Raw genomic sequence first — 20,290 nt, 5'->3', positions numbered from 1 at the left:
TAGGTCTAGTTCTCGAGCGCGCTTAAGATGAACAATTACAGAGAAGGGCAGTTGTGTTTGGAGGAGGAAAGCTCTCTCCCGTGTCCTTGCGCTCCAACGGACGTTCGTTCACTTCTTCATCTTCGCTGGCGGTGTCGCGGCCCACCCCCCGGTGCCATCTGCACAATGCGATCGCGGCTGCCGCTACTTATGTGGGACCCAACTGCGGGTGTCCTCTCCGTGCCAACTTGGCCGAAACCTTTGCCACTCCAGGCGTGCAATGACGATTCTCCCCCCCCCCCCCACCCCCGAGCGATTCTACTCGTCCTGGCGATGCACGCTCAACCATTGACTTCAACAATCAATTTTTCGTTCCGGTTTCTCCCCCACCACCTCACCCCCGGTCTCATTTATGTAAAAAACATAAGTGGTTTCGCGTCTTCCATCTCGTTTTGTACAGTTTTGGCCTCTTCATTGGCCTAAGTGTAACGTTCAGAGTATTCATAATAGAGGTTTTTTGGGTTAGAACCTTGTAAATATATAAATGTGTCGTTAAATCCGCCACCACCCGACACAGCCAACTAGTAAGGGTTGTCGCGTAAACAGAACATGCCAATTCGTCACGAGTACAGCACTAACCGGTGTGCTGGAGATCCAAGCCACAACATTTACAATCTGAGTACGACGTTTTGCCAGTAATTCCAACTAGCTTCATCAGGCGACAGCCAGATTTGTGAAGAAGTCCTTCTGTTTCTTTCCCTAAATAGAGTATTATTTGCATTAAACGTAAATGTAGTAAACCTATCCTGACCTCAACAATGCAATGCCCGTGTAATGAGTGTATGAATCGATTTTAATCAATGAACTGATGCATATTTACATGCATACCCGCCAAGCGGCATTTATTTTACCCAACATTGAGAGCGAAGAGACCATGATGATGTCAACGATAGTTAGACCCATGCTGGGATTATAATGCATGTCTCCTTGAGTGGTAGCCTGAGCAGTTTGCCCAACTGAGCTACTGTGTGCCCTGTTAGTTGTTGTAAAATGTGTTAACCTTAAACGTGCGTGGGTAATATGTGAATCCTAAAGATATATGGTTGAGTATTAATTTCCACCCTTTTGTCAGTCCGCTGTTGGATGAAGCCCTCTTCACATCGTATTGGTCATGTTGTTTTTGTATTGTACGTATGTATGTTGTATGTATGTTGTATGTTTTTGTATGTATGTTGTTGAACGTCTGTCGGACTGTTCGAACATACTGCTGTTCAGTGCAGGTTGGTGAAGAGGATGTCTGGGATTATTTGGGATTTCACTCGTCACTGATGTTTACCGTTATCATAAGCGGTGGCACGGTGTGTCGCCCACTATATCACACTGATCCATCTCTCAGTGGCCAATAATTATCTATAATTAATACGTAAATATACTTAACACTTGATGAAGCTTTGTTTGCATATTTTGTGAAATAATTGCGGTTAATGTTGGTGCACAAAAGAATTCCAGGCCGTTAAAAAATGCAAATACAGTTGCCAAAGATACATGAATACTGTTTTTAAAAAAATCACCCATTTATTGAAATATTTAAATGTTCTGACTTTTAACTCGGGTATGATCCTAGTTCGGTGTGGACCCAGCACCTCATTCCATCATGGTTGATAAATCGTGTACCATTTTGATCGAGGTTGACAGTGGTAATTTCCTCGAGAAACTGGCCTTTGCAATGGGAATGTGTAATTACCATCACTCGCCCAGGCCAGCCATAGGTCATGAGTTCAGCCTCGTTACTCGTGTACTTAGGAGACACCTTGACCTTTGCATATTTGAAATAAATGTGCCACCCACTTGTCAATCGACTGCTTGATGAGATCCTCCACATACCATGTTAGTCACAACCATACTTCATCATGTTGTTCAGTTATGGGTTGCTGATGAAGGAGGGCCCCAAGAGTTGCTCAGAAATCACTCGCCACTGATATTATCCGTGGCCGGGAATAAAACTCGGTCGGGTTCATAGCACGGTGCGCTAACCACTGCGCCACCGCTCCCCTCCACCGTACATGTAATATGCCTAATAGTTATAATATAATATTATAATAATTTCTCAATGAGAAATCACATTAACAAGCGATTCTGTGCAGCTGTATACACTGTGGAAGGTTTAAAAATGACTTCCGAGAGACCAGACATCTATGCCCGAGCGTGTGGGGAATCGAGGGAGTTGGGTGCCCCCTCCTCAGCCGATCCTAAATGAGGCATTTCACGCTTTAATGTCCGCGTGGATCGTACAGTGGCCGCAACAAATGAGTTGTCCTCAAGTATTTCAGCGCTATAGCAACAAATAAAAGCTCGATGTTTCACCCACCTTGACGGCGCAGGGATATTTGCGAAATGTATAAAAATAAAAATCCTTCCCAGTGCTGCTTTTTTCCCCACCGCCAACATATTCGTCAGCACTCTGACGAATTTGTGAACGCAGTTAAATCCTGCAATGTCATTTCCTTGAATAATTCCAGTAACCATAATTGTCAATAAGTTTTGCCTGTATTGAGACAAATTTTTGTTTTTTTCGGTAAAGTCACGTATACATAAGAAGTAATAAAATAACATAATAGCGTACGACGTTTCGGTTGCAACACAAGCAGCCATCATCAGGTACAGAAGAGCTAAATTTACGAGAGAGAGGAAACACATAACCCCAGATGAATATACAAACACCCAAGTAGGGTGGAACTAACACAGATACAACAGGGGACACAGAGAGAGAAGCATACCAAACAAACAGGGTTTAGAAAAATTTGGAAACCATATAAAGCAACACAGACGGTCGGTCAAAACACAATTAACGCATAGTCTGGTTGATTACGCTATTTCAAAGATTGCTAAATTGCAAATTAAGTATGAAATTTAAAATACAGACCGCGCACACACACATAGACATCCAAGTAGAGCGAACCAGCACAGACACGCACACAGTGAAGTCGCCTTATATATAAGGCTGAGAGACAATGGGACAAATTAGCATGAGGTATGCATGGAGCAAAGGGGGCGCGGCAGCACACACTCGGAAGCAACAAGGCCCACACACAGGCAGAGACAGCACAAAGACACAAATCCAAGCCAAGACACAAAGGCAGATACACAAGCAGAGACAACACAAAGACACAGACCTCATACCTCCCCGTAGAGGTGGTTCAGACTTGATTCGAAGCTTTCGTGACTGCAGGGATTACTCTTTGTTTTTTTCGGTAAAGTCACGTATGAATAAGAAATAATAAAATAACATAATAGCGTACGACGTTTCGGTTGCAACACAAGCAGCCATCATCGTCGTACGCTATTATGTTATTTTATTATTTCTTATTTATACGTGACTTTACCGAAAAAAAACAAAGAGTAATTCCTGCAGTCACGAAAGCTTCGAATCAAGTCTGTATTGAGACAAGTCGGTTGCTGACTGATCGGGATGGACTCCACGATTGTTAACCACTCGTGTTCGTGGGGTTTATTTCTTTGCATCTTCGATTCTTTATCACTGTCCAACAAGCAAATCCGCAAAATAAGAACACCTTCATAGCATGGAGCCGTGGCACTCAGTGAGGCTTTTCCTAATTGATTCATCACCGTCGTCATCATCATCTCCCATTATCTCTCCACCGATGGATGAAGGCCTTCTCGCCATGCCAATGGCCACCTCTCACGGTCGTGTGAAGCCACACGACCAACTTCCCCGTTGCACCTGGATTCGTCGTACGTCGCACCGACGATCTGTGGCTGTCCTCTTGACTGTGCTTGATCCCTCATCAGCCTCGTCCATCACTCACCATCACCACTATCATCAGCCTCGTCCATCACTCACCATCACCACTATAATGTCTCTGATTTACATTTGTTCCCTGGTTCGTGTGGTTTTTTTTCATCACTGTCTCTCGGCGTAATGTATTCTCTTGCAGCAGAAGACAGGCCATTATTCGCAACATAGCCGATTCTATTTTCTTGCTCTCCAGGGAAGTTTTTGGTTTGGAGCAATATGAGTGTGTGTTGAATGTGCTTTGTGCACCACCTCCAAGGAAAAAACAAATAGCGTTCACATTCTTTTTACTATGTCTCGAAGATGGCAACTCACGAGGACACTCTTCACATTGACTTCGTACGTTTCCAGAAGTGAAACACACAAGGAAGTACCATTCCATGCGTGTGCACCATGTGCGTTTAAAAACAGACAAACTTACGACTCTGAGATCACGACCCCACCCGCAGCAATAACGCCGCGTTCATTTTTCAGAGTTTTTTTCCTCGTCCGAATGTTGCATAACGACGCCTCCAATGCACCTGCGCTGGATCAAAGTGGAGGCGTGAGCTGAATTTTGCCGTCTGCAGCGCTGCCCCGCGTCTGAAACTGTGGCACGCGTTGCTGCTGCTGCTGAACTTGTGACATTCGCATGACAAGGCTCGACATTTACTATCCGCATACTAACCCCCCCCCCCCCCCCCCCCACGGCACACCTCCGATTAGCACTACTGGACATCTGTGAAAATAGCTTTATAGCTCATCGGATTCCTCCAGTACGAATACATTTTCTGATTATGATATTCTGATTCTGAGCACCTCCGATTAGCACGTTTTGGCTACGTGCGTTGCGAAAGAAGTTCAACATACATACATACAGGATGGAGTCTCCTTGTGAAATGTATTCAAGGTACGGGGCATAACTGTTTTAAAAGGTGTGCTGTTGAATGCATACGCACATATATATACCACTGCAAAAGCGCAAATGTTTCCTGTTGTGTGTAGATGCATAAATTGCACCAGGTAATACGCAAATTATGTCGTAGCTGTAAAGGAAATAGACAAAAACGCTGCCCACGTGGTATTAAGGTCGTTATTGTAAATTGTATATTTTAAAAAAATATGGAGGGAGGGAGGGCGGAGGAGGGAAGGGAGGGAGGGAGGGAGGGAGGGAGGGAGGGAGGGAGGGAGGGAGGGAGGGAGGGAGGGAGGGAGGGAGGGAGGGAGGGAGGGAGGGAGGGAGGGAGGGAGGGAGGGAGGGAGGGAGGGAGGGAGGGAGGGAGGGAGGGAGGGAGGGAGGGAGGGAGGGAGGGAGGGAGGGAGGGAGGGAGGGAGGGAGGGAGGGAGGGAGGGAGGGAGGGAGGGAGGGAGGGAGGGAGGGAGGGAGGGAGGAGACCGGGTGGCTTAGAGGAGTCGGAGTACTGACGCCGGTTGCCCTTGAGAGTCTGGGTTCAAACCCGGGCAGCCGTCCACGGTTAAGCTGAGAGTGCTGCAATGGAGTGAGTTACAAAGGCCTTCGTCTGGCTACAAATTACCTGCGCAAAGCAAAAAAGACCCAGAGTGTTACATTAGTTTTTTTCTTCATTTAATTTGGTTAAATTGCAGATTTAGTTTGATTTGCATGCAGCAAACCCATCTCTGCAGGGTATATAAATGGTGTGTCCCTAATGTGGATAGAAAGTCATATTAAAGCGACTTCGGTGTCTAATCTTCCAGTGTTAAGTCATCTTCCACTTTATGACACAAAGTGATGCAATCTCTTCGTCGTGTTTGAGACGATGTAATGCCAAAATGGAGTGTTTTTATTATTTAAAGTATGGATACTCTTAAAAGTGTAATAAATGAGTACATTTATTATATTGTTGAATTTAGACTTAGTTTTTTTCACATCGGTTTACTGCATGTTAGTTCGGTAGCGCAGCCTCCTTTGGCGTCCATGTACTAGGTGCCTCTGTGGATGTGTAAACTTTGACTTTAACATAGCTATTTCTGTGACCAGTCACAAGCTAATCCCTCAGCTATTTCAATGCTAAATTATCCTGTTTGATATGTAAACTCCTTTGTCAAGGTGCCTCACTTCTCTCACCCAGCTTAAAAAGACGCCACGAATCTTAGCAGCGTTCATTGAAGCTCTGTCGTCCCGACAGTTCTGTTCCTTCACCTGAAGAAGGCTACTTGTGTTGTGGCCGAAACGTCGTGATTTTTGTTGTTTTATTTTTTACCTACGTGACTTTACCGAATAGAACCAAAGAGTATGGATCCTTGCAGTCACGAAAGCTTCAAATCTCGAAGTGTATGCATGCCAACAAATTCACACATTCGCAGACGGCTACAATGCAGCCTATTATCTTTACTTGAAAGGCACTGACGTCTATATTAAGCTTCGCAGTTTGTTTCACGGCAATTTGTGATTCCTCCGCTACCTTCAGCACGAATGCTCAAGACTTCATCATAACAAGCGCGGCAACAAAACTTTCGACAGGGCGAGATACCAAACTGTCGTTCGGTGGCAATTAATGCTGGCGAACGTTGTAATGTTATTACACGAACTGCCTGGGTTGCACGTATATCGTGTTCACTTTCATGGCCTTCGTATGGGTGGTTATCTTAAAGCATTTGCAATTACAAAAAGCGAATCCAAGATGAAAACTGCTCCGCTGCCATTTGGGCGATTGTTGTGTGCGCTCACAATGTGGACTGCGAACGCGGTGCACATATTAGCTCGTGTTCGGCAAGCATTCACGGCAGATTATATGTCAGGCCACTTATGCTATTGTTAAAGGAACTCGTGAACTTGAGATCCAGCGCTCTTAAGAAAGGCTCCTTGCGCGACGCGCCCGTATTTGCGTGGCATCGTTCTACATTCTTCATCACCGCCACCGCCAATAAAGCGCGATCTCTTCATCCCTATCTCTTCATCCCTATCTCTTCATCCCTATCTCTTCATCCCTATATCTTCAGCTCTATTTCTTCAGCCCTATCTCTTCAGCGCTCACCTCTGCTGCCCCGTGGTCCATCGCTTCATCTCTTGTTGATGTCATTCCTTTCGATGGCGACTCCGATGGTGACCAAAGTCATTCGTGCTCAGTAGTTCAAATCAAGGGAACGTACGGCCTTGTATCGATCCGCAGGAGCTGCACACTGCGCTGGGAACCTGTCCACCCCAGTTCGATTCCCAGCCACAGCCAACAAGAGTGGCGAGTGATCCACTGGGCCGATCCTGGGGTACCCACAGCCGCCTCCTTCACCAACCCAGTCAAAGGAACCCCTCACGACCGACATGGCATAAGAGGACTTCGTCCAGCAGCGGCCTGTCAAAGCACTGAGCGTGATTATAACCGTGAACATGTTAGAGGTAACTAAGCAATGACTTAAAGACGACCAGAAGCTCTGTTCATTAAAGCCGTCGCCACTGGAGTGGGGCTACACCATGTGAAAGCTTGCATAGTCCACACGACCAAAGATATTTTAAAATGTACAAGATCAAAACACTGATAACTTCTTCATAGTCAATTACAGATCAGGCCTTATCTCTTTATATAATCTGGATAGTCACTGCTGGGTGAAGTGGTGGAACGTCTGAATGGTTAATTAATGGTAGACTGTCAGTGGTTCTTCATATTGTAGTCAGTGGTGAGACTTGCCGTGTTAAATGAGAATCTAAACTCGTGTTCAAAGTTCATCGAGCCAACATTAAGCAACCTGATTTATTATTACTCGGCAACGTTTAATCGCGGCATTCGATTCACAAGGCACATCGCCACGTTGCCCTTCAGCCTACCCATAAAGAACGTCACATTTCTGCCAAGAATTCAACCAAAAAATACTTCTGCCGTGTTGCCGATCCAGTTCTGTTTATCTCTCTGGCGCGTCTGCCTCATTGCGTCTGTCTCTTCCCATCGTTGCCACTCGCGAAAGGCACTTGCCCCAACAGCCCGTTGAGCTTACACGGGGGATCTTTGTCTCTTGTCTCCACCCCACGGCCTCTTTCAGCGCTCTTCTAAGGCCTCGCATTACGAACGCGATGAGGATTTACATCGCGTCTAAATGTAATTCCGTCGCCGTAGAGGCTGTCGAGAAAAAACATTACATTTTTTCAAATCATCTCGATCGAAAACTCATTTCTTCACAACTGCTCCTTGTTGTGTCCAGTTCGCTGTCCTCCCCCCGCACCTCCGATTAGCGCGGTTGGCTACGTGCGGTGCGAAGGAAGTTCAACGTACCGTCCATACAGAATAGAGAAGGTCTTGATCCTGGACTTGAACAGGAGCAGAGGAGTCGACAGCACGGACGGGAATGAGTTCCACACCGCAGGCTGCCCTGCCGCCGTGTTTCCTTGCCTGCCTTGCTGCAATTGAGCACTTTGTCGAACTCTGAATAGCCCCGCAGTGCTCAATGCCGTAACTCGCTAACACGCAGCGACTGTCAATCGCTCACCGCTCTGGAATCGGAGTTGCTGGCTGTATCTGTACGTTACGTACGTTGAACTTCTTTCGCGCCGTACGTAGCCAACAATATCCGCTCGACCTTTTCCTCGGCAGCATTAAAATACGTTTTGGGGGGGGGGGGGAGAAAAAAATGTGTCCGCATGTGTTGCGTAACCCTCTCCAGCGCGTGTTTTACCATTGAAGGTGTTACATGATCGATGGCGCGATGGCCGACTGTTCAGGGGAAAATTGCATTTGCATATTTGCAAATATCTCGCTCTGGTTCATGTCTCCAAGCATGGGGCAAAAGAGCCATTTGCTCAATTTGTCCGGTTTTCAGCGAGATAAATCCTGAACGGCAACACAACTTGCAATGCTGCAGGTTCGTTCATATAATGAATATTCTATATCCTTCGTTCATATAATGAATATTCTATATCATTTGGGGGTTTCTCTATTCGCATTTTGGACGTGTGGTACATTCCGACGGTAAACACGCGACCCCGCACTGCAGGTCGTGCGCTACTGCTGGTGGGATTTTATTGGCTTGGCTGAATTTTGTTTTTAAAAGAACCATGCGGTGGGGGGGGGGGGAGTGGACGCAGATGGGCGGGGGCTTTATTATATCGACTGTGACCTGAATGTCTGTCCTTAACGCTCGTGACGTCGCACCACGTCGACCAGCCCCCCCCCCCTCATGAATATTCATGAGCAGGTGACGTCCTCCAAATGGACACCCCCCACCCCTCATTAATAATCATGACCAGGTGACGTCACTCCACATGGAGCCCTCTCCCCCCTTATTAATAATCATAATCGAGTGACATCCTCCAAATGGACCCCCCCCATTAATAATAATAATTAGCGGGTGACGTCACTCCACATGGGGGGGGGGGCGAGGCGCCTCCTCCCCCCTCCTCAGTGTCAACTCACAACCCTCACTACAAAGGGAGACCCCTCACGTCACGTGATCTCTGTAACGCTGTTGAGACATCGAAGTAAAAAGGACATAATGATGAACAAGGGATTATAACCTTGAAATGAATTATGTCTGTGTCACCGCGGCCTTACTAATTGCACGCGAATTGATGCAATGAATATCACGTCGCGGGCTGCTTTTCGCTTGCAAGTTTCAGATTTACTGCAGTACACCCGTCCTTGGACGGGCAAAAGGCGACTATTTAATATTCTTCTTTGCGAGAATTATCGTGGCATCCCCTCTCTCCCCTTGCCAGTGAACGTCTGGCTCCTCCTTGGACCACCTCATTCACGTTGCTCTTTAAGGATGGAGTGTGGGGCTTCTTTGGGGGAAGCTTTGCGGTGCTTCGTCGTTAAGTAGCAAGGGTTATAACTTCATGGTAGATTTTCTCAAATTGGTAACTAATTTCATCTAAATTGAAAACTCATTTCTTGAGAACTGTTTGTTGTGTTTAGTGTTTGTTGTCCTTCCCCCGCAACTTCGATTAGCACGGTTGGCTACGTACGGTGCGAAAGAAGTTCAACACACATACGTACACACGACTGATGGATGGACAGAGAGAATGCATACATGTCTATGACCATTTAAAAAAAGCTTCACACAGCACACAATGCATTACTAAGGTTTCAGCCTGTTAATTCGAGTGGATGTATTCTTTTGTAGAGGGACGCAGATATGTAAACATAATACGACTGATGTCTTGGGGGGTGTTACGGAACACCGCACAAGGCCAATTTCCCTTCAGAGATCTATATTTTGTTTGGTCACGCACAGCCACTCCCTCGACGTGACACCGGGCTGACCTGCTCCCTGCTAGGTCTGGTCCCCCACTGTGGCTCCCAGCTATGGGCTGTGGAATGAGGTGCAGGACTTTTGTCGGATTCTCAAAAGCTCGTACCAGTCAGTATCCGAGTACTGTGCTTCCATTTTTAGAGTGTAACGCGGTAAAAAAAAAAATTTAAAGGTTATTTTACTTTTTTTAAAAATACCCCGTAGCATTAATTTGTTTTTAAAGGTTGAAAACGAAAGATTGGCTTGGGTGGCTCAGATGTCAGAGGTCGGAGTAAGGAGATTTCACCGCTGAGGTCCAACTTTTAAATCCAGGCAGCCACCTGGTGTGTGGGTCAGCGGTCACTTGAAGGGATCTCAGAAGTAGTTCTATGATATCCCCTTTAGCAGCCTGTTTTGGAACTCGCGGGATACAGTTCTCCATGACAGTGCCAAGTGGAGTCTTCGTTGCATGACATGACACCAGTAGCACAATTGGGATGACGGAGAAAATTAAAAAAAAATTTTATGGAAAAAAACATGTAGAAGGTGAAAGTGGTAAATTATATTCTCATATTCTTGGTTCTTTCGGTAAAGTCACGTAGAAGGGAAACAATAAAATTATTAAAATATTTAAAAAAAATCTTGCTGTGGTTTTCACACCTGATGATGATTGCTTGTGTTGCAGTCGAAACGTCGTGAGAATTTTTTTGTTTTATATTTTGATTATTTTTTTGTTTCCCTTCTACGTGACTTTACCGAATGAACCAATAATGACAATTGTGCTGTTTAATTAACTCCGTGCATATCAGCAGAGTAGTCATAAAAACGATCAGGTCATCATTTTTTATTATCTAGCCACTAAGTAATTCGCAATCAGAGACTGATTCCCTTTAAGAGAAACCATCGCGAGAGTGTTGCTTTGCATGCAGCTCAGAATAATCTTAGCGCAGCGATTTCCGCTTTAAATAATAATAATAAAGGCAACTCCAGCGGCGCCGTAAACCCACTGGCAGCGGATTTTGAGCAGCGTGAATCAACGGCGCCTGTGCCCACCAACTTCACACCCTCCACTCCTGCCACCCTCGCCTCTACCGCCATGCCGTGGGTGGCACCAGCTCGCCACGCGTGGCACCACCTCGCCGTTGTTTGCACCTCCAATTTGCACGGTTGGCGACGTACGGTGCGAAATAAGTTCAACATATTTCGATTTAAAGCTTTCAGGGATTCATCTTCTTTGGCTCTTTCGGTAAAGTCACTGTCGTCCCGACAGTTTTGTTCCTTCACCTGAAGAAGGCTACTTGTGTTGTGGCCGAAACGTCGTGAGAATTTTATTGTTTTATCTTATTATTTTATTCTCATTCTACGTGACTTTACCGAAAGAACCAAAGAAGAAGTTCAACATACATGTTCTGAGAGGTAAAGTCTTTTTTTCTATATTTAAATGTCCTCATGCTTGTGGGGAGTTTTTATTTACCAAAACTTGTGTAGGGTTGACGATGGTGCCCCTTGAGTCGCGTCAAATGATCATAAAACATGGCTTTTTTTTGCATCTGCGCGTGTGTCTTTTCTTCTTGATTGCAAAGTGCACCGGCTTGGACGCTCTGCATCGTGAACGCTGTCCGGAAGCGATTTTGTATTGTTTCGTATTTGTTCAGTCGTCACTACGTCAGGGACACGGACACGAGGGGAGCTGTGGGCAGGTGTTTTGGAAGCTCGTAATGAACGTGCCATTCTTCAGCTCACGGCCGTGTCGTATCGATTGATTGAACGTTAAGCGATCTACAGGAAAGGTTTTTATTTTTGGGTTTGATCGCGTAAACACAAATGTGTCGTTCACCCGCCTCTACTCGTCACAGCCAATTCGTAAGGTTAGTCGCGGGTTCACGGCACATTTGTGTTTACGCGATTTAGCCCAAACAGAGAGGAAGACCTAAGAGAGGATTGCTTGCCGTCGACATCACAAGAGGTTGGTGCCAGAAAGATGTTGCACTGCTTGAGCACATTGGCACGAGACGGAGGAAAGTGTAAACAAATGACAAAACGTGCAGTGGACACCTGCGGGCAATCTGTCAATGGATGGTGATGATGATGATGATGAACCCGAATAAAACCTTTAGAATGGATAATATTGGTCGCGAAAGCCTACGTGTTCAACTGTTAAGTGATCTGCGTGCGCGCGCCAAACGTTTACAACTTTAAAGCCCTTTTTGCCTTAAAGCGCGACTGTGCGAGTTGTGAATTCTTGACAGGTAAGCCTCCTCGTGTGCTTGACGTGATGGATGATTGAATGCGTACTCAATATACCCAAAGTGCGTGTGCGCACAGCACTTTTATGCACCCCCTTGCCTATAAACGCGCTGCTGTAGCTCAACCACCGCCACCACCCACCCACCCCTCCCTGATAGGGTGCCACTTAAACCATCATCCCTCTAGGTTTGATAAAAAATAAGTACCAATTTATGGGGAGTGAACGGTGATTGTCCCACGCCCTGCTATGGAAATGTGGAATTTTTGTCCGCTGGTTTAGGGCCGTCAACTGAGATGAATGCTGCCGCAGTGCTCATTCGAACAAGGAGATGCACACAGCAGGGAGACACATTTCGGCAAAGTGGCGCACGCGCCACCAACACCTCGAGCCGTGTGTTCGGGAATTACGCTCGGCTTGCACGGTTCACGGTACGATGCGCTCACCGCCGCGCCACCGCTCCGCCGCTTGTGCACAAGGACGATCGTGCCACGACGCGAGCACGGGGAACGGTCCCGTGGCCTGCTGGAGACTTAACGGTGGTTGTGCGCCGCCCGTGCGTCTTTGTGTGTGTTGCAGGGCAAGCGGGCGGCAGCTTCTCCCGCTGGGAGCACGCTCGTGAGCGCTACAAGGTGCGGCAGCATCGCGCCTCCGCCGACTGGACCTACGCAGGTAGAGCGCCAGGCCCGCAGCACGCCGACCCCGAGCTGTGATCGGGACACCTTAACGTCAGCATTTTTCTCGTCACCGGTGCAAACCTATTGTTTTGTATCCGACGGCATTTACGAATGGCCGCTCACAACTTCTAGATATATGCGTTGGCATTCCAGCCTTGCTGAACTTGTTCTGCACAGGTGCGATGCCATTCAGTGGCCCGACCTCCGCCGTTGTCGGAGGTCTTCACGACAACCCAAACTGCAGATGTGGCACGACACAAACAGCGTCACGCATTGTTGACGACTGTCTGCTAAGTTCGGCGGAGGGCTTGGAGATATTCACGTGGCCACCGAGGTTGCTTTCGCGTGGCTCGACAATTACGCACGCGCTGAATGAAAATAGTGCCCCTGTGGCAGGCCACGCATTGCTGATGATGCTTGGTCGATTTAAAGCCTCTCCGAGACTATCTTGCCTCGACGAGTGCTCCTGGGAAAGACGAGATCAGGCATGCGTGTGTGCCGGTGAATTCAAAGTTATTCCTTTTGCAGTGATTTCACAAATATCACTGCCGTACTTATATTATGGTAACAGACCGAAACTACGCAAATTCTAAATCGGAGCAAAAAAAAAGCCTTTTGTCGATTGTGTTGCGATATCAGCCGCGTTGGCTTCCGGCTGCGGCTTGCAGGAATGTGTTTGCTCGGCTGCGATCCTCGTGGATTTTCCGTCCCCCGCGTCTCATTTGCCTCGCGAGGCCGCGCAGGGCGACAGGACAGGTCGACGCGTCAACGGAGACACAACAACAATCACAACAACGCCGAGCAGCGGCAATGCTCCAGAGGACCCGCATGCAAATTGACGAGCGCGCGCGCTGCAGATTCACCCCCTCGCGATTGAATGCTTTGTCGCGATTGAATGCGTTGTCGCGATTGAATGCGTTGTCGCGATTGAATGTTTTGTCGCGATTGAATGCGTTGTCGCAATTGAATGCGTTGTCGCGATTGAATGCGTTGTCGCGATTGAATGCTTTGTCGCGATTGAATGCGTTGTCGCGATTGAATGCGTTGTCGCGATTGAATGCGTTGTCGCGATTGAATGCTTTGTCGCGATTGAATGCGTTGTCGCGATTGAATGCGTTGTCGCGATTCCGGGGGGGGTGGGGGGCTCACGATTTCAACCTGGAATCGACTCTGGTTTTTTTTAAACATCGCTGTAGATGGCAGTGGTTCGCGTGGCTGCAGAGGTGGGTGTAAGCCCGTTAACATGTGTATGGGTTCATGTAAGGACACCGTAGGGTAATTCATTAATACATTGTGGCTCGGGGGAAGAGTTGTTGGAGTGGGGGTGAGGAGGTGGATTACGATTAGGGGCGGTTTAGGAAGAGAGGAGGTGATTGGTGGAGGAGAAGAGGAGGAGGAGGGGCAGAGAGAGAGAGAGATAACCTTCCAGAATGTTAGAGAAGGAATGGGTTGGGGGTGGGACGGGGGGAGTATAAAAGGAGGGTGCGGTGAGACCACGTGAATCCTCCTCCTGCGAGTGTAGCTGGTGTGGTGTGGCTAGAATGAAGTGCCTTGCGTAAGAGGCGATTCGTGCAGAATAATCCCCTTTCACATACAAGAAATCGAACGCTGGAAAATCTCGGCTCTTACATGTATTGCAAGTTTAAGATGAGATATTTATCGATTCATAAGTGTGGAGACGATGGGGAAAATTTCTCATCCACCCAGCCATAGTAATTTATGACAATCGGGACGAAAATTTTCCGCAGAAATACACGTGCCTATTGTGTTGTGAATTTCCGCACGGGTGTATACGGTGCAGTGCAGTGGCTCTGCAGCATCGATGGGGTGTCTACAATAATGTGACCTGCGTGCCCTCGCTGTGCAAGATTATGTGGGGCTATATTTAGGTCCACCTCCCACTGGGCGAGAGTGAAAAATACAATCGCATCTGAAATAGACCCAGAATTGTATGTCTCCTTTAAATCACTCTCGACGGAGAAAAAAAACCAGCTTCAATTCATCAACGTGAAACTTGATCAATGCTTGGAGTTTGCAAGGGACGAATAATGCAATACAGGACCTCAGGAAAGTTTTATTGTGAAACATGGCAGTATCAACATGTTCAAACTCATGCTTATTTGCATTGCCAGCCCTATGCCAGTGGTGGCAATTCCATGCCTATGACAAGAGCCAATCGTCGCATAGGTCAGCAGCTCTAAACTAAGTTGGACTCTTCTTGTGGAACCTGAAATGGTAATGTGCTGAGTCATGAATTGCACTTCAAATATTTTTCATTATATTCAGGCATGCATTGTACCTGGTCAGTACTTACTAGGTTTCTGTTGAAATTTATAAAAAATAATAATAATGCAGACTATTTAGTAAGGAAAACCTCGCAGATTCTAAAGCCTTTTATTGGGTAGGGTCTTGCATCGGAATGTCTGGCCAGTATCATGAACGAACATTTGGCATGTGAGATCAAACAGAGTAGCCGGGAAAACAAAAACCTTACTCATATGACACAGAGCAACACACACAGATTCGATGCACAGACCCACGCTAGCGGGTGGACCAAATATCTCGGCGGACTGCACACATTGCCATTCTGCCGTCACCTCACACCTCACAGCACACGCAGCCGCAAACGTAACCAGTGCAGCGCCTCTCCATCCACACACCAAGCAGGCCTCGATCGGCTTCACAACCCAGATCCCACGAGATGTAGCCGATTCCGGCTGATTTGCTGATGCAGTTGATATGCAGCGTCTCGACGGCCGCTGTATATTTGGGGGCGCCGCGATGCCGAGATGTTAACTACCTCGCCCGGTATGCAGGAAGTCGTGGGTTCGATCCCGAACCTGATGCCTGTTGTATATTTGGAGTTTGCATGTCTCTCTCCCCGTGGTTGCGTGGATTTTTCTGAATCCTCCCGTGTTTTACTCCACATTTATAAACGTTCGCTTGGAGTATTTGGCTGCTATAAATGTCCACGTGATGAGCCACTTCGTTTAACTATCATTTGTGGCCAGGTGGCTTCTGAAAAAGAAGCAATACAGCTCCGTGGGCCTTACCTGGTAAATAAAAACATAGTAAAACATTTTTTATGAATGTATATTAAAAATCAGAGGTTGTGATGATAATGATGATGGCAGCGACGATGATGGTGACAATGAGTAATGAGAATGAACAACAACAACACGCCTACGGCTGTGTCTGCAGCAAACACGAGGTGTGCGTCTGTAAATTCCATCAAGTGAAGGGAAGCAATTGCTCTTTAAACCCAGGTGGGGTTGTCCGGATAGTGAATGCCTTGGCGCCACCGCACTGGAGTCTTGGGTTATTTGCCGCAGGAAATGTTACCCGTAACAGTGTTGTGTGGTCAATTTGCATCGCGCAAAAATGTGTCAACCAAAAGACGAGGTTTTTTTTTTGTTCAAGGGTCAGAGGGCACCCTGTCTGTGTTGTGTTTTAGGTAAACAACGTAGCCGTGAATATTGCAGAATTTGAAAAAAGAAAGTGTACTGGCATTAGTGATTTTAGAGGACCTTTGATACGACAGCAAACGTTTTCTGATTAATCCTGACTAGTCTAAACATTTTAGTCCATAAATAAAAAGCAACCAAACAAACACAAAATAGTGTGTGTCTTGCCAAGTAAACATTAAATACTTAATTCGAGTCCATAAGCCTGGATACTTTTGTTTTCTAGCAGCATTCGTTCCACAATTTCTCGGCCGGCTTTGACTCATCAGCAGAATCAAGCCCCTGTGAAAGCAATGGGGCTGGGTTTGCAGAGGTTTTTGGTGACAGCGCTCCATGAAAACCATGGGACACACACTCTTTCGTCTGTTCGCCAAATATCTCAAAGGTTTGAGGTGAGATGCACAGAGAGACACTGGCATAGTTCCCACAGGAAACGACAGCCTGCCCACCAGTTAAAAATAACAAATGTTGCCTATCGTTTTACCGCTTCCGTCAAATCAACCCTTTCCCATTCCAACGACGTACGAAAACGTCGTCGGTTTTTTTCTTTAAAAACGACGGCGCGGTGCCTCTCTGAATCAAGTGAACCTTAAACGTTTGCGCGTTCCGAAATTCAGCGGTGCACGTGGGAACCACCCCTGCAGCTTGCAGACGTCTCTGGATGGGAAAGGGTGAAGTGCCCTTTCCCGTCAGTGCCGCATGTTTCCTCCTAACTCCTTCGCGCTATCGATACATTTCTGACGTGTCCTCCCGAGCGCCTCCTTTCCCCTCGGCCCACCATTCTCCCTTATTGCCTTCCAGCAGACCGCTGTCTCTCCCAATGACGTGCCCCATCCAATCCCATCACCACAATACCGCTATCTTTCATCGTGCATCACTCTTCATCCACCGACTTGAGAACCCCGTCTCTCTCTTGCTGTCCAGCTTATCCCCTCCATTCTCCTCGGGCGGCACCGCGTCGCAAACACTCCGGTTGTACGGAACTCATTGTCACACCATTCCCGGTGGATGGTGGGTTGTGGTGCGTGCCAGCAATGTAGGGCTTTGCAGGTTTGTGGCTCACAAGGAGATCCCATCCTGTATGTCGTGAACTTCTTTCGCGCCGTACTTAGCCAACCGTGCTCATCGGAGGTGCTAATCCTGTAGCACTACGAGGGAGTAAAACAGGTCGGTCACTGACCTTTCTGTAAGGATTTTTTGAGGGTATAACCTACAGTGTTTGTGGTTTGTATGGGTAATTCTTTTACCTTCCATAAGCATAATCAACCATTGACAATATAATAAACTGGCCTATGACCAAATTACCTGGACTGTGCCCAATCTTATCAGACCTTGGAAGCTAAGCTGGGATGAGCCTGGATAGTAATTGGATGGATGACCGCGCGTAAAATTGTCCCACGTGGTGCTATGTTGGTAGCAGACAGTAGTGCATAAACATCTATTGTACTGTCCTGCGTTCCAAGATATACACTCCCCGTCTTTACCAACCAGCACTGACCAGCGGGGTGAAGTATGGTCAAATAACGCCCACGACCCGCGGGACATGGGGAAGCCCTCATCTAGCAGTGGATTAACAATGTACAGTCGGCAAAACATCGCGAGCAGGGCCATCCTGAATAAGATATATATATTTATTTTAAATGTTTTATCTTAAATCTTGTAACGTTTTTCACCGTCGCTGATATTCCGCGGCAGGACGTTGTACAACCATCCCTTCAGCAAAGAGCACGGCAAACGATCGTATTTTGTGTTAGCCAGTGCGCGACCGGTTGGTTGACATTTTATACTCTTCGGTTCTATTGGGTAAAGTCACGTAGGTAAAAAATAAAATAACAAAAATCACGACGTTTCTAAATCTAGAATTGGTTGACATTTTCTTGCATTCGGGGGGAGTACATAAATGACGTCACGCGATTTTGGACGATTTTTGACCCCCCCCCTTTCGTCACACGGCGTCACAAAGAGTAAGACCCACCCCCCCCTCTCAAATATGACGTCACAAAGCTCTGCCCCCCCCCCCCAAACCATATTTCCATTTTGAAAATAAAACATGCTTCAAATCGCTTTAAACTAGTGTCATTGTAGTAGTGCACATTTAATGTGGCGCTGCACTCTGATGTTGTAGGAGTGTTGTTATAACAATTAGTGTTGTTATAACAATTTCGGTAAAGTCACGTTGAAGGGAAACAATAAATAATAAAATATATACAAAACAATGAAACAATATTTTATTATTTTGTTGTTTCCCTTCAACGTGACTTTACCGAAAGAGCTAAGAATATGAATTACTGCAGTCACGAAAGCTTTAAATCAAAATTCTATATTTATTTAAAGTTGCGCATTTTGATGTGACGTCACATTTCTCAACCCCTCCCCCCCTCGTCACACATCGTCACAAATGTCTGACCCCCCCCCCCCCCCCAGGTGCGTGACGTCATTAATGGACGGCCGCTTATGCCCGCGTTGAATTGCGTCATGAGATCTGCTCGCGCTGTCTCGGTCACTGCAGTTGTTTTTTCATCGGCCAGAAGCTGCTCATGAGAAGTGAAATAGAATTACGGTCGTGCCAAAGTCATGGCACATTACTTTATGAGATTTTTTTTTATTAATTTTTAAACTTCACTGCTGTGAACAATCACGATGGATTTTTTTGTTGTTGTTGCAAACTGTCACTGCACATGGCTGGCTCTTAAATGTATCTACAAACATTCATCTTGCACTTTCTAGGGAGGCAGGCAGGCAGGCAGACTCATTAGCTCTGAGCCAGTCTATGCTCGAGTTTTATCCGAAACAGATAATCAAATTCTACATTAGCCCGAGGCTCCCGTGGGCTCGAACTAAACCTACAGCTAATATTGCTATAATAACGCACGTTACTCTTCCCTTGGCATGCTGGGAAAAAAAGACACAACCTCACGCTGCCTTCGTGCCATTGCCCTATGCAATCCTTCTCGCCGACCAACGTGTCCTCTCGTGTCAACCGTCACCACACTACGGCCTTCCGCTACTTTGCTTATCTACACAGCGGCTGTACTCTCCGACAATCGCTCACCGTGACGTTCACCGGAATATCTTACGGCGTATTTCTTAGCAAAATGACAGAGTGAAATATTATTTTAATGTCCTTCTGTTGCGCATGACGTCGGAGCTTTAGTCATATTTTTTCATTATCGTCGTTGGTTTTTTTTTCATTTAACGTACCTGCGTGGAAAGTCTTGAGGCGCTCCAAATGTTGCTGCTTTTGAAATCCCATGCACACACACGCGGGTTAAAGAAATCCAGAAACAAATTACAATAAGCATCATCAACAAAGATTACATAGCGTAAAGACATTCTACTCAACATAGAGTGCTACAGATTGAGCGCTCGATGGGAAGTCTAAAATTACCGGCTTTTAGACGATGTATTAATTAAGAATAGGTTTTACTCTTTCTGGCACTACAACAGGAGGTGTTATGATCTTTAAACACCAAATAAAAATATTTTGCAAGGAATCATGCCTGCATTAACCACACGCAGTACTTGTGGTGAACATGCGAACAGACATGGCTCTGATAATATATGGCATTGTCTTGAAACTGATTGGCCTACACCAGAGACAGCCTTCTTTAGGGCCTTGTCTCACCGCCAGTGTCAGACCAGAGAACAACGCCAAAAGACCATTCGCCTTTCGGCGTTATTTGCTTGCATATGTTTTGTTTGCATGTTCACCACAAGTACGTGTGGTTAATGCGGACATGATTCCTCGCTAAAGGTTTTTATTTGGTGTTTGAACATCTTAACACCTGTTTTGTTGCCAGAAAGGGTAAAACCTATTCTTATTTTTTCATCCTTTGATACAGGCGAAAAAGGTTCCATTTTGATGTATTATTTGTGACACCGTCAAGGTAGACACCACATGTTCTGGGGCAACGAGTTTTATAATTGAGGAGCAAAAACCGTGAAAGTTGAATAT

General features: G+C 46.5%; 1 protein-coding gene across 1 annotated transcript in view; it reads left to right on the top strand.

Moving 5' to 3' along the window:
* Positions 1–20,290, top strand: part of LOC116947433 (receptor-type tyrosine-protein phosphatase gamma-like) — a 188,386-nt gene that overhangs the window by 28,227 nt on the left and 139,869 nt on the right. Inside the window, 1 exon segment of the mRNA XM_032963163.2 lies at positions 12,774–12,866. Within this exon segment, the coding sequence (XP_032819054.2) occupies positions 12,774–12,866 (93 nt within the window).

Source organism: Petromyzon marinus, chromosome 30, assembly GCF_048934315.1.
Source record: "Petromyzon marinus isolate PM22_M1 ecotype Great Lakes invasive population chromosome 30, UKy_Petmar_22M1.pri1.0, whole genome shotgun sequence".
NCBI lineage: Eukaryota > Metazoa > Chordata > Hyperoartia > Petromyzontiformes > Petromyzontidae > Petromyzon > Petromyzon marinus.
This window is presented reverse-complemented; position numbering and strand designations above follow the sequence as displayed.